A 15435-nucleotide genomic window follows, 5' to 3' on the forward strand; every position below is an offset into this window, starting at 1 on the left:
CTGGAGGATAAGGCCCAGAAATCAGGATTTTAAAAAGATTCCCAGGTGATTCTAATGTGCAGCCTAGGTTGAGAACCACTGTTCTAAAGGCTAAAATCTGAAGACAATTTAGGTAATAGAAGATTCACCTCAATAAAAGAATAAGCCAAAAAGAGTGACTAGAAATTAGCAACAGCCTGAAAATAGATTCATACAAGTTCACTTTTACAAAGTGAACTACAGTTTCTGATTAATAGCAGCAATTTGGATTTTCATGCCGTTAGGAAATATTTACTCCATAATCTGTTATGGAAGATCTACTAGTTAAAACAAGAAAAAGTAACATTGAATGTTACTTTTAGGCAAAAAACAACAACAACAACACACACACACACCAGTATGAAAATTTAATTCCATTAAGGTTAATGAACACCACATTTTGAAATGAGCTTCTAATATTTTCCCTTACTGTTATTCTACAGTATTTTTGGCATATATCTATTCTAAATAAATGTTACTGTGCCTGGATTAAGGTCATTAAGACAGTCAGTGTTCACAAATTATTTCAAACAGTTTCATAGGTAACCACATAGTATACAAAAGATATCTGTCAGTACATCCAACTGGAAGCCAAGGTTCAATTACATAACGATTTGATTTGCCCTAGCTGGTGTGGCTCAGTAGGTTGGGCGTCATCCTGTGTACCTAAAGGCTGCGGGTTCGATTCCTAATCAGGGCACATGCCCTTGTTTGCAGATTCAAACCCCAGTGGAGGGCTTCAGGAGGCAGCTGATCAAAGGCTGATGTTAGCCCTACTAGGTTTGGCTCAGTGGATAGAGCATTGGCCAGCGGACTGAAGGGTCCCGGGTTCGATTCTGGTCAAGGGCACATGCTCAGGTTGCGGGCTCGATCCCCAGTAGGGGGCGTGCAGGAGGCAGCCAATCAATGATTCTTTCTCATCACTGATGTTTCTATCTCTCTCCCACTCTCCTTTCCTCTCTGAAGTCAATAAAAATTTATTTTTTAAAAAATGGTTGATATTACACTCTCATGTCAATGGTTCTCTTTCCCTTCCTCTCTCTCTAAAAATAAACTATTCTTAAAAATAAAGACATAAAGATTTGACTTAAAGTCTGCTTACCCGTTTACAAGGTGGTGACACTTAGCCACTAAAAATGTTGACAGATAAAATATGGTCCCCTTAAAGACATAAAACTCCTGGGAGATCTGTAGCTGCCCTGGACTTCTGGAATGCCTGTACAGAGCACCTGCCCAGGGGGCCAAGGATTCCCAACAGTGAGGCCCCACCATGACACCAGAGCCCTGGAGCTGCCAAGAAATGAAGCAAGCCAGCAAGGGGAGATGTGGCATCACTGCTCCCTGCACAAGGACAGCAGATCCTGTCCTGCTGGCCTCCCTTCACCTTATTTGCAGAGGCTGACCTCTTTACCTTCTGACCTCATCCCTAGTACTCTCCCTTGGGCTCACTGTTTCAGCCACAATAGGTCCTTGCTGCTCTTCAAACAGTCAGGGTCACTCCTGCCTCAGGAACTTTGCACTAGCTGTTCTCTCTGCCTGGTGTTCTCTTTTTCCTGATTATCAACAGGGTTTACTCCTTCATCTCCTTCAGGTCTTTACTCAAATGACACCTCTTCAGTGATGCCTTCTGTCTTATCTAAGATTGCAGTCCTCTTATATCCATATATACAAAGGGAGGAATTCTGTCTTATTCATCACTGTATCCTGTGCCTGAAAGAGTACACGGCACAAAGTAAAGTGTGCAATGGATATCTGTGGAAAGAACGTGTGAATCACAGTCCATCTGATTCTTTTACTTATATTTGCACTGAAAAGTAATTTTACTTAAGACAAATGACAGATGTTTGTAAAGAGGTGGGCATTTGTCACTTTCTAATAAACAGAAAACCAAGTTATAGGGTTGTCTAGAATTCTTTAATATGAACTACATGTTTTAATTGAAAATGAACCTTAGTTAGGATAACACATTTCTAGGACAAATGAAACTGAGGTAGACAAAAATCAAAGAGAAATCAGCCACTCAATCCAGCTAGCCTGGCATTTTACAGGAACACTGGAATTAACACAATCATAAAAACCACTGGTGGAGATGCTTCTAAACTCAAAAAGAAAAGATACAGAGAGCTGGTCCCATGTAGTCTACCGCTAAAAAACATTTGGGTAGCATGTCAAAGCTTGGTACAAAGAAAAAATTCAATACAGAAAAGCATATTTTCCCTGAACTCACATTTTAGCTGGACTGACCATGTGAAACTTATACAAAGGAAATCCCATGAAATACTCAATTAAGATCCTATTTCTCATTTTAGACCAGTGGTTCTCAACCTTGGCTGCACATTAGAATCACCTGGGAATCTTTTTAAAATCCTGATTTCTGGGCCTCATCCTCCGAAAATTCTGTTTCTTTGTTATGGGGTGGGGCCACAAACCCCATAACAAAGAAACAGAATTTCCAGAGGATGAGGCCCAGAAATCAGGATTTTAAAAAGATCCCATAACAAAGAAACAGAATTTCCGGAGGATGAGGCCCAGAAATCCCTGATTTAAAAAAGATTCCCGGTGATTCTAATGTGCAGCCAAGGTTGAGAACCACTGTTTTAGACAAAATTCTCTCTATATAATGTAAACAACCCATTTCTATAAATCCAGCGAGGGAAAGTGTCAATTGGCTGGCTTGTTCAAAGGTTCTCAGCTACTACAAGTGTATTCAATGAACCACTCCCCCATGCACCCACACACTCCTTTCCCCATGGCCCCATTCTAGATACAAGGCAAACAGAGCAGTAACTACTGGTGGAAAAGGTTCTCTCAGGCTTTTATACTTTAAAGGTCTTAGCAGTTCCTGCATCGGGAAGGTAATACTACTGCCACCTTACACCACCAAAAGGGAAGATACAGAGGGGGAAGGGAGGTGCCTACCTCAGGAACCTGGAGAAAAACGAGCAGAGCAAATGTTCTGAGAATGGTAACTTTTTCCACCTAAAAGAGTTCTAGTTAGAATATCTTGCACACTTCTCTCTGATGTTGGTTTTGTACATATTGTGCTCTGTACTTCAGACAAAAGCTAATAGTACCTTTCAAGCCATGTTTGAAACAATAATAATAAATGATGATGATGGATACAGAGTTTCACACATACCACTTGCTTCTGATCTTCACAAGAACCATGGAAGGTGGGTGGTAATTCCACTTTTTATAGATGGGCAAGCCGAGGCTTAGAGATGCTACATTTGCTCAAGGCCATTCAGTCAGTAAGAAGCAGAGTTAAATTTTAAACCCAGATCTTCTGACTCCAGGACCCTTAACAAACTGTCACAGGCACTATTTAACTCGCAGACCATAGTCACAACTCATTTCTCTAACAGTGAGACTGTGAGGGGTGAACCACCCAAGGTAAGGGGCAAAGTCACTGATGACAGGACTCACATATACCCAGCCTTGCCTCAGAGCACAAAGTAGGCAACTGCAGTTCAGGATCTGTCAATCCCAAACCTGGCTGTAAATAAGGGAACATTAGAAGCATGCTTGGGCACCTTCAGAGTGAGACAGTGGGGTTGGTACTTTGTCTTAGGTTTAAAATGGTCAAGCAGCCCTACCTGATTTGGCTCAGTGGATAGAGCGTTGACCTAAGGACTGAAGGGTCCTGGGTTGGATTCTGGCCAAGGGAATATGCCCAGGTTGTGGGCACAATCCCCAGTGTGGGGCATGCAGGAGGCGTGGGTTCGATTCTGGCCAAGGGAATATGCCCAGGTGGTGGGCACAATCCCCAGTGTGGGGCATGCAGGAGGCGGCCCATCAATGATTCTCTCTCATCATTGATGTTTCTATCTCTTTCTCCCTCTCCCTTCCTCTCTAAAATCAGTAAAATATATTAAAAAAAGAAATTCTAGCCCTGGCTGGTGTTGCTCAGTTGGTTGGAGCTGTTGTCCCATACACCAAAAGGTCATGGGTTCGTTTCCTGGTCAGGGCACATACCTGGCTTGTGGATAAGATACCTGGTCCAGAAGCATACAGGAGGCAACTGATCAATGTTTCTCTCTCACATTGATGTTTTCTCTCTCTCTCCCTTCCTTTCTCTCTAAAAAAAAATCAATAAAAAAACATAAAAACTCTAGCAGTGACACTAATATCAAGTTTAATAAATCTGAAGAAAGGAAAAGGTCATTTTTATTCTGAAATTTTTAGTCTAATCTTATAACTTAGAGCCTTAAAACAGGGAGAATATTTCATCTTGAGCATCAAAGACCCTAAGAAATATCCTATATAATAAAAGGCTAATAAGCAAATTGTCCCCTCAGGAGTTTGATCAGGAGTTCGACCACTCGCTATGACGTGCACTGACCACCAGGGGGCGGCACGGAACAAAGGAAGGCCCTGGCCAGCTGCCGGCAGCTGGGGGAAGGAAGGCCCCGATTGGCCCTGATCGCCGGCCAGGCCTAAGGGCCCTACCCGTGCACAAATTTCGTGCACCAGGCCTCCAATATCCAATAAGAATCAAATGCATCCAATTGTGAATAGCTGTGAATTTAGAACTGGAAAAATAATTTAAACATGTGTGGAACTTCCCACAGTAAACAATGGTTCTATATAATGACAATTCACAAATAACGCTCATAATCGTAGTCTCTACCCTGTACTTTTAATAGGATGTTATCTGGAAATTAAGTTACAATTTGAATATTTAAAGAACATAAATATAGGTTGATTTGTTTAATAATCTTTTAACCTACTTAATTTGAAATGAAAGCAATTCAGAACCTGGCACACAACAAATTTTTTATAAGGAGAGAATATCAATAGAAAGAGGATGAAGCCTGGCCAGCATTCTCAGTAGTTGAGCGTCTACCTACAAACCAGGAAGCACGGTTCGATTTCCAGTCAGGGCAAATGCCTGGATTGTGGGCTCAATCCCCAGTGTGGGGCGTGCAGGAGGCAGCTAATAGATGATTCTTTCTCATCATTGATGTTTCTCTCTCTCTCACTCTGTGCCTTCATTTCTGAAATCAATACTATATACATATATATGTTTTTGGGTTTTTTTAAAGAAAGAAAGAGACCCAGTCGGTTTGGCTCAGTAGTTGAGCAACAACCCATTAATCAAGAGGTTACCAGTTCAATTCCCAGTCAGGGCACATGCCTAGTTGTAGGCTCAATTCCCAGTAGGGAGTGTGCAGGAGGCAACCAAGAGATGTGTTTCTCTCTCATCAATCCTTTCCTTTCTCTCTAAAATCAATAAAAAACATATTTAAAAAGAAAGAAAGGAAGGAAGGAAGGAAGGAAGGAAGGAAGGAAGGAAGAAAGAAAGAAAGAAAGAAAGAAAGAAAGAAAGAAAGAAACTGCCTTCGTCTGCTTGGCTCAGTGGATAGAGTATCAGCCCTCAGACTGAAAGGTCCCAGGTTCTATTCTGATCAAGGGCATGTACCTGGGTTCCAGGCTCAATCCCTGGCTCTGGTTGGGCACATGGGAGGTAATCAACAGATGTATCTCTCTCATGTCGATGTTTCTCTCTCTGTCTCTCCCTTTACCTTCCACTCTCTAAAAATCAATGGAAAAATATCCTCAGGTGAGGATTACCAACAACAACAAAAATTAAAAGAAAAAAGAAAGAGGATGAAGACCATCATTACTTACGATGATTTGGAGGAAAACTAAGACCACATTCTCACTTACCTCTGAAATACATTTTCCTACCCAGTTATGACACAGAAGATACACTACCTCAATGTCCTGGAGACTGAATTCCTTCTGATCTGTAAAGTTTGCAGCCCCAGCACTAAGTTCCATCAGCATCTTGGCGATCTCGGGCTTTATGGCTGAAGTCAGCCGACTGGCTGCTTCCATGACATGCTCCTGCACATCTTTGAGTTGCATGGCTGCCTTGGAGTAGTGAGAGTTCCTGAACACAGTGCTGAAGAGATCTGTGAGGAAAGTACTGGCACGGCAGAAGACATTGAGGGCATCCAGGTACTTGGAGATGCCCTGCTGGATGTCGGCAATGGGAGTGGAGTGGGGCATGGCATGGTGGCAGCTGCCTGCAGCGGTCAGACTGCCCAGGGGGGCAGTGGTGGCTGTAGATGCCAGGGGAGCACTTAGTGCTCGGCCCAGCTCAGGCATCGGGTATTGCTGGTGCTGTTGCACCTTCTGCTTGGACCCGCCAAGCAGGAAGCGCCGCTTGTAGTCCATTTTACTGTCCTGGGCACTGCAGCAATACATGCGGGAGAGGGAATTGTCCCAGTGACTGTGAGCGAGTCAGGGTTCTGAGTCTTTTATCCCCCAAAACTGTAGCTAGGTATAAAAATAGTGGAGTTCTGAAAATATAAGATTTAAAAAAGGCATTTCTATGAGGCAGGTGACCATGGGATCCAATATAGATGTGAGAAGGACAACAGGTTTATATAATTAATATTTTCAGTATAGGCAGGACCTCTGACAAAAAATAAGTGTGTCCAAAATGCTGTATAAGAACTGTTAGCATTCCACTCTCTTAATAAAAAGATATGCTTGAGAAAAATGCTCACCTATAATTACTCTGCAAGAATATTTTGATACTTGTATTTACAATGGCAGAAAAATAACTTTAAAAAATGTAATATAATAATGTATCTTTAATAAAGCAGAAAAGTTAGAACCCAAAAACCTACAAGCTGATCAACAGCAATTTAAAAAGCAATACAGAATTACTTTAAGTCCTTAAGAAGGAAGATCAAATCCCTGCAGAATTTTGACAGAGCCTGCCTGACAAATCCATTTACCTGTAAAGCTTCTTTTGAATGCAAAAAAATTCCAAATTTTCTTTAATATTTTCTGAAAACAAGTTTTTGTTTTTTAAAAAATGGCATTTGTTATTATAAGTCTTCTTTCCTTTTGTTTGTTGAGGTAGCCGTTTCCTTGTAACATTAATAAGAGGTGCTTCCAGACTGGGTTGGCCCTCAATTGTAAAGTCCAAAGCAAGAATGCACAGATGTAATTGTAAGGCCTCTAAGTCATTTCCTGTAAGGGGGAAAAATAAGATAAAGTTAGGAAAGTTACAGGACAATGAGTAATACTGGAACAATAACTTCTGAAATGCTATTATCCACAAAGGTGGACTACAAATGCATAAGAAATCATATTTAGAACCTTACAAAACTAGGCACAACAGTGAGATTTGAACTATGACATGATTGCTAGAAAATTCCTTGAGTTGTAGTACAAAAATAATGCAACCAAAGTTTGATTCCACATCAACAGCCCCAAAGCTAAGGCTAGTAACTGATCCATCAAGCAGGGCCTGAATTCATGTTGACAAGTACAGCACCCATAAAACTTTAAGGGGATTTGGGAAAGGGAGTGATGAGCAAAGACAGAGAAATCAGGAAGGCTGTTATGAAGAAAATGTTACTTTGATGTAGGCCTTGATATGTTGTGACAAGTGCAAAAGGGCTATGTGGGGCTAATCAGGTGAAAGGACTTGCATAGCAAAGGCCCTGAAGCAGGCCGGCACAGGGTCTAATCAGCATACCCTGCTGAACCAAAGTGCAGCATACAGAAAGACAGAGCCTGGAGAAGTGAGTGGCTGGCAGGAGGTTTGCAGATAGGATTCTTCTCATCCTCACTCAGGTACCAATTTCTCCTCCAGATGTTCAAAGGGAAACTTCTGCAGAATCCCTGGCTCTGGATAGGTTCAAATAACAATGTCTGGACATTTCTGGTTGTAGTTACCGATACCTAGTGTATCAGTAGTGTAATTCTCACACAGCTAACAGCAGGATTCATACTTGCCTGAACTATCTGTTCTCTCAAACAATAGTTCAAATATATTTAGTCTGTATTAAACTTCCAACTTGTATGATGTCTCCATATAGTTTGGTCTACTTATTGATAACTAGGTTTTTCTTTCTTTCTAGTTTCTTTATTTTGTAGATAAAAATAAATACAAGTCATACTTTGTTGCTCATTATGGCCAATATACCATGCCTCCTTTATAGTTCTGTGATGGCATAAGGAACCTAGAAAGGTAAGTAAGTTAAACAACAAAAGATGAGAAAAGTGCTATGGATACAAACACATACTCTAAAAGTATAGCAACCCTAAGCCGGCCAGTGTTGCTCAGTGGTTGAGTGTCGACCTATGAACCAGGAGGTCATGGTTTGATTCATGGTCAGGGCACATGCCCGGGTTGCGGGCTCGATCCCCAGTGAGAGGTGTGCAGGAGGCAGCCAATCAATGATTCTCTCTCATCACTGATGCTTCTATCTCTTTTGCTCTCCCTTTCTGAAATCAATAAAATAAAAGTATACCAACCTTAACCCAGCTAACATGTCTATTAAACTAAACTGGCCACCAACTGTAACTCTGTGTTCAAGATAATCTTCACTCTTAAAGTCTCATAAACTTTTCAGGAAACAATATATCAAACAGCTACTTGTAAGAAATATGCTCCCAAGTGTTCTTTCAATTCATGGCAATGAAGCCATCATATCTATCTCTACCCAAGGGCTCCATTATAATCAATGTGGCTTTATAAACTCTGATGTACAGTAGAAGTGCTCCACAGGAATGCTGAAGGAGGAAGGCTGTTCACATGAACACTGAGTGGTCTGTGAAGGAGAAACCATCGTCTTGAGTTGGCCATAGGGAGCCCTGAACAACCCTTCTTTGTTCTGTGTTGTACATTAGTGCCTCTGGCTCTGAAAGCCCACCCCATTACTCTGCCAGATGGTCTTAGAAGGCCAAGTAAGAACCATATACTTATCTAATTTTTTAAAAAGCATCATAAACTTCTTTTTTTATGTTACATGTTTCCAAGATCTATTTAATATATTTTATTGATTTTTTTTTTTACAGAGAGGAAGTGAGAGGGATAGAGAGTTAGAAACATTGATGAGAGAGAAACATCGATCAGCTGCCTCCTACACACCCCCTACTGGGGATGTGCCCGCAATCAAGGTACACGCCCTTGACTGGAATCAAACCTGGGACCCTTCAGTCCACAGGCCGACTCTCTATCCACTGAGCCAAACTGGTTAGGGCTCCAAGATTTATTTAAATGAAACTTGTAATGCTTAAAAATATACTACTTAACCAAATTCATCTACAAATTCAATGCAATAATTATAAAAATTTTAACTTTTTTAATAGAAATGGGCAAACTAACCCTAAAATCATGAAAATACAAAAGACCCAAGATGGCCAAACAAATATTAAAAAAATATTTTAGAGGACTTACACGTCCTGATTAAAAACCTACTTAAAGCTATAGTAATCAAGATAGTGGAGTACTGGTATAAGGAAAGATATATATATTTTAGAATTGAGAGTTTAGAATAAACTCAATATCTAATGTCAGATGATTTTAGGCAAGGGTGCCAACACCATTCAACTGGAAAAGAATAGTTTTTTCAATAAATGGTGCTGGGACTAGATATCCACTTGCAAAAGAATGAATATAGACCTCTATCTTATAAAAATTAACTCAAGCCCTAACCGGTTTGGCTCAGTGGATAAAGTGTCAGCCTGTGGACTGAAGGGTCCCAGGTTCGATTCCGGTCAAGGGCATGTACCTGGGTTGCGGGCACATCCCCAGTAGGGGGCGTGCAAGAGGCAGCTGATTGATGTTTCTCTCTCATCGATGTTTCTAACTCTCTATCCCTCTCCCTTCATCTCTATAAAAATCAATAAAATATATTAAAAAAATTAACTCAAAATGAATCTAAAACCTAAATATAAGCATTATAACTGTAAACTCTTAGGAAAAAAACAGGTAAATTTTTGACTAGGCAATGGTTTCTTAGACATGATATCTAAAGCACAAACAATACAAGAAAAAATAGATAAATTGGATTTAATAAAAATTAAAAATGCTTATACATCAACTAGAGGCCCGGTGCATGAAATTTGTGCACCGGAGTGGGGAGGGGGGGGCGTCCCTCAGCCCGGCCTGCACCCTCTCCAATCTAGGACCCCTTGGGGGATGTTTGACTGCCTCTCGCAATCTGGGACTGCTGGCTCCTAACCACTCGCCTGCCTGCCTGATTGCCCCTAGCCCCTCTGCCTGCCTGTCTGATCACCCCTAACTGCTCCCCTGCTAGCCTGATCGCCCCTAACCGACTCTGCCTCGCCCCACACCTGAGACCCAGGATTCCCTCCTCCGGCTGGTTGCAGGCACCCGGAACCCGGGCTTCCCTCCCTCTGGTTGGTTACAGGCATCCAGAACCCAGGCCAGCTTTGCCCAGGCCAGCCACAGCCGCAAGGGACTGTGGGCAGGTGGCTTTGCCTGGGCTGCAGCCACAGGTGCTGGTGCTGGCGCCCGAGACCGCAGGGCAGGCAGCTTGTCCCTCTCCTGGGCTGCAGCCCCAGCCGCTGATGCCCGGGACCACAGAGCATGCAGCTTGTCCCTCTCCCGGCTACAGAAGCAGGTGCAGCCACTGGTGCCCAGGACTGCAGGGAGGGTGGCTTAACCCTCTCCTGGGTTGCAGCCTGGCTGGTCCCCATTCCTCTCTCGCAAGCTCATTTGTGCCTGGCTGGTCCCCATTCCTCTCTCCCCAGTGTTGAGTGTCTGAACCGTTACTGCGTGATGGCGTGAGGGTGTGATGACCATTTGCATATTAGCTCTTTATTATATAGGAAGGTTACTCACTATCAAGGTAAACAGACAACCCACAGAATGGTAAAAAAATATCTTAAAATTATATATCTGTTAAGCATCTAGTATCCAGAATATATAAAGAACTCTTAAAATTGAACAATAAAATTACAAATACCCAATTAAAAGATGGACAAAGGATTTGAATAGACATTTCTTCAAACATATAAAACTGTCCGATAAGCAAATGAAAAAATGCTCAACACGATTAGTCATTAGGGAAATACAAATCAAAACCACAATAAGACACCATTTCACACAACATTAGAATGACTACAATAAAAACAAAACAGAAGATAAGTTTAGGCGAGAATATAGAAAAAAATGGGACCTTCATATATTGCTGGTGGGAATGCAAAATGATGCTGCCACTGTGAAAAGCAGTCTGGCAGTTCCTCAAAATGTTAAACAGAGAAATGCCATATGACCAAGCAATTCTACTCTTTCTTTATTTTAACTTTTTTTTTTCTTAAGAGAGATCAAGCAAGCAAGGGGGAGGGATGGAGGGAGGAAAAAGAGAGAGAAAGAGATTTGTTGTTCCACTTGTTTATGCATTCATTGGTTGCTCCTTGTATGTGTCCTGACAGGGGATCGAACAAGAAACTTTGGCATATAGGGACAACACTAACCAACTGAGCTAACAGGCAGGGCAAGCAATTCTACTCTTAAGAAGCCAGACACATGAAGCCACATATATGATATGATCCCACTGACATGAAATGTCCAGAATAGACAGAAACAGAAAGTAGATTTGTGGAGTAACTGCTAATGGATTTCTTTATGGGAGGTGATGATAAGATTCTGAAGTTGGATAGTGATGATGGGTGCACAACTCTGAATATACTAAAACACATATGGTATGTGACATACTTCATCTTTCATTCCCATTTTCCCTATGTAACTTCTTATTTAACAGCAAAAGGCATATAATTCCTTCGTAAATAAAAACAGGTACATAAAAATCAGCTTCCCAAGGATACGTTTAATGTTAGACCTAGTCTCCTTTTCATATTCAACTAGAAATCTGTACTTAAATGCTGCTATCCAGACCCTGTCCCTTCAAGATCATCTAATTTAAATCCTTCAATTTCCAGATGAGGAGGAGAAAATGCCAGGATACTATATGTCTTGCATATACCACACAGTATCAAACTTGGATATCTTGAGTCTCAGAACTCCAAACACATACATAAACGTTCTGTTCTGAACTACCTAGACTGGAGATAAAATAAGCTAAGCTGCAGTCATAGAACCTTAAACGAGTGGCCTAACCCAGTAAAGACTTATTTCTTGCTCACATGAAGTTCAATGTGGGTCTGGCAGCCCTTCTTCAACTTGTAGGGAACATCATTAGAATGTGTGTTCTCCAGAATCACCTTAGCATTAAAAAAAGAAACTCAAAACAGAATAAACTGGTGATTATAATAGAATCAGGGGCATAGAAAGGGAGTGGACTGACTATTCTTGGGGGGGAAAGGGGTGTGGGGGATGTGGGAAGAGACTGGACAAAAATAGTGCACCTATGGATGAGGACAGTGGGGGGAGGTGAGGGCGGAGGGTGGGGTGGGAACCAGGTGGAGGGGAGCTAGGGGGGGAAAAAGAGGTACAACTGTAATAATCTGAACAATAAAGATTAATTAAAAAAAAAAGAAAGAAAGAAACGCAAAACAACAACAAAAAGAAACTCATACCCATTCTTTACTGCTTTCCACTAAAGCAGTGGTTCTCAACCTTCTGGCCCTTTAAATACAGTTCCTCATGTTGTGACCCAACCATAAAATTATTTTCATTGCTACTTCATAACTGTAATGTTGCTACTGTTATGAATCATAATGTAAATATCTGATATGCAGGATGGTCTTAGGCGACCCCTGTGAATTCGACTGCCAAAGGGTTCGCAACCCACAGGTTGAGAACCGCTGCACTAAAGTGACACACATCATGAGAGCGAAAATGGCAGCATAGGTAAACCCCAGTACTCACCACTTTCCAAAACTAAAATACAAAAAAAACATCATTCAGAACCACCTGAAATTTGGCTGAATGGAGGTCCTACAGCTAGAGAAGTGGAGAAGGCACAATGAGATTGGTAGGAGGTGTGGAGGTGCTGAACAGGCTGGTCCGACACTAATATGTGTTTTTTTTAATTGGGAGTGACATCTCCAAGACCTCCCATGAGAAGCAGGGGTTTCAAGCCCCACACCAGCCTCCAGTCGAGGGTTCCAGAGCTGGGAAGAGAAGTCCCCACAACTTCGGACTGTAAAAACCAGCGGGGACTGTGGCTGAGTGACACAGAGGCTGCTGGAGTCCCAGGTGTTCCTCTTGAAGGGATGGTGCAAGAACTTACACAGTCCTGCTTCTTCTGAGCTCCAGTGCCAGGCAGAGATTTTGGAGGAATCCAAGGACATATGGGGAGGAACTGGACTATTTGGTATCGGGGCAGGAACTCAGGAGCAGATTTCTCCCAGACAGAGGTGCTCACAGGGGTCATTGTTCCTGCACTGGGGCCTCCCCATAACAGGCAGCCGTATCTGAGTTTCCATCAGCATGGCCCACACACACTGTTCGCTCTGCCCTGGTAATTCCCTGAGACCTCGCCCCATCCAATTTCCAGCCCCACCTAAGCTTTTCCATATAAATGACCTACCCTTGCTCAGGCTTCAGACTTTGCTAAAATCTCTCAGACAAGCAGCAGCTGATGTCAGCATGCCACAAACCTATCAATAAAAGGTCCAAGACCTGGCAGTAGCATCAGCCTGCCTTGCTTCATAGCTGGGCCCCGCCTCGGCACTTCTTAGCCCAATACAAGTGGCAGCTATCTGCAGACCGCTCTGTAGCTCCTGCTGGGTGGCCCTAGGCAATGACTGACTTTGGACCTCCTCTGAGGCCCCAAAGCAAATGCACCCGGTGGATAGCTTCAGACCAATCCAGATTGCAACTCTACACATACACAGTGACACACTCAAAGGGCAGACTCAGTGAACACCAAAGCCCCAGTGAAACAAGTCCTGCTCCATAGGGGTGTCCCTTGCACAGCAGCTCTTCCATTGTAGTTGCAGCTGATCCTCATAGCCAATTGGCCTGGAGGTCAATTCCTCCCAGTGACATCAACAGCAATCAAGGCTCAACTACAACAAGACTGTGCACACATGGGCACACCTAGAGTGCCCAGCTCAGGTGACTGCGGAGGCTGAGCCACTGGGCCCTACAGGACACCTAATACAGAAGACCACGCTACCAAATCCAGAAGACATAACAGCTCTACCTAATACATAGAAACAAACACGGGAAACAGCCAAAATGTGGAGACAAAAAAACATGTCACAAATGAAAGAAATGGAAGCAAGCAAACTACTGGATACAGAGTTCAAAACAATGATTATAAGGTTACTCAAGGATCTTAATGAAAGCTTAAAGGGGCTTAATGAGAACCTCAAGGAACTTAGTGAGACTTTCAAGAATCTCAGTGAGCATACACTAAATGAAATAAAGAATGATGTACAGGGATTCAACAGTAGAGTAGAGGATTCTGAGAATCAAATCAACAATTTGGAATATGAAGAAGAAAAAAACACCCAATCAGAAAAGCAAAAAGAAAAATGAATTAAAAAAATTAAGACCATGTAAGGAGCCTCTGGGACAACTTCAAAGTTCCAACATTCGCATTATAGGGGTGCCCGAAGGAGAAGAGAGAGAGCAAGATATTGAGAACCTATTGAAGAAATAATGACAGAAAACTTCCCTTACCTGGGAAAGAAATAGACTTACAAGTTCAGGAAGCACAGAGTGTCCCAAACAAGAGGAACACAAAGAAGCCCACACCAAGACACATCATAATTAAAATGCCAAGGGTTAAAAACAAAGAGAGAATCTTAAAAGCAGCCAGACAAAAGCAGTTAGTTATCTACCAGGGAGCGCTCATACAACTGTCAGCTGATTTCTCAACAGAAACTATTCAGGCCAGAAGGGAGTGGCAAAAAATATTCAAAGTGATAAACAGCAAGGACCTACAACCAAGATTACTCTACTCAGCAAAACAATCATTTAGAATTGAAGGTCAGATAAAAGCTTCATAGACAACCCTAGCTGATTTGGCTCAGAGAATAGAGCACTGGCTTGTGGACTAAAGGGTCCTGGGTTCGATTCCAGTCAAGGGCACATACTCGGGTTGCAGGCTCTATCATCAGCAGGGGGCGTGCAGTAGGCAGCCAATCAATGATTCTCTCTCATCACTGATATTTCGATCTCTCTCTCCCTTCCTCTCTGAAATCAATAAAAATATATTTTTTAAAAAATAAAAAGCTTCACAGACAAGAAAAAGCTAAAGGAATTCATTACCACCAAACCAATATTACATGAAATGTTGAAGGGTATTCTTTAAGAAGAGGAGGAGGAGGGGGAGGAAGAAGAAGAAGAAAAGATAAAAAATCTGAACAATAAAATGGCAATAAATACATATCTACAATAACTGAATCTAAAAATCAAAATAAATGAACAAGAACTCTAATGAAAATATAAACTGATAAATAAAATAGAATCAGAGGCATGGAAATATAAAACAGACTGATAAATCTGAGAGGGAAAGGATGAGGGATGTGTGGGAAGAGATTAACCAAAGATCTTATATGTATACTAGAGGCCCAGTGCATGAATTCGTGCACAGGTGGGGTCCAGTCACCCGCCCTGATGGGGGCCGATTGGGAGCAGGGCTGGTGGGGGGAGGGGGTATGGGAGGTTGGCCAGCTGGCCCTGCCCCCGATCAGGGTGAGGGGGCCGATCGGGGCCGAAGGTGG

The 15435-nt window shown here is 42.3% G+C and overlaps 1 protein-coding gene and 1 pseudogene across 6 annotated transcripts in view; both read right to left on the reverse strand.

Annotated features, from left to right (window-relative positions):
- Nucleotides 1–1442, reverse strand: part of LOC102254855 — a 4310-nt pseudogene extending 2868 nt beyond the window's left edge.
- Nucleotides 1–15435, reverse strand: part of KIAA0355 (KIAA0355 ortholog) — a 91144-nt gene that overhangs the window by 53218 nt on the left and 22491 nt on the right. For 2 of the 6 annotated variants that reach the window (XM_014536619.1, XM_005862474.2), the window contains exon 2: nt 5737–7008. In XM_014536619.1, coding sequence (XP_014392105.1) covers nt 5737–6231 — 495 coding nt within the window. In that variant the 5' untranslated portion in view covers nt 6232–7008. Of the gene's footprint in view, nt 1–5736; nt 7009–7943; nt 8007–12625; nt 12695–15435 lie in introns of those variants that run through there. The other 4 variants (XM_014536620.1, XM_014536616.1, XM_014536617.1 and 1 more) reach the window with 4 other exon arrangements.

This window comes from Myotis brandtii, unplaced genomic scaffold (assembly GCF_000412655.1).
Source record: "Myotis brandtii unplaced genomic scaffold, ASM41265v1 scaffold165, whole genome shotgun sequence".
NCBI classification, from domain to species: Eukaryota; Metazoa; Chordata; class Mammalia; order Chiroptera; family Vespertilionidae; genus Myotis; species Myotis brandtii.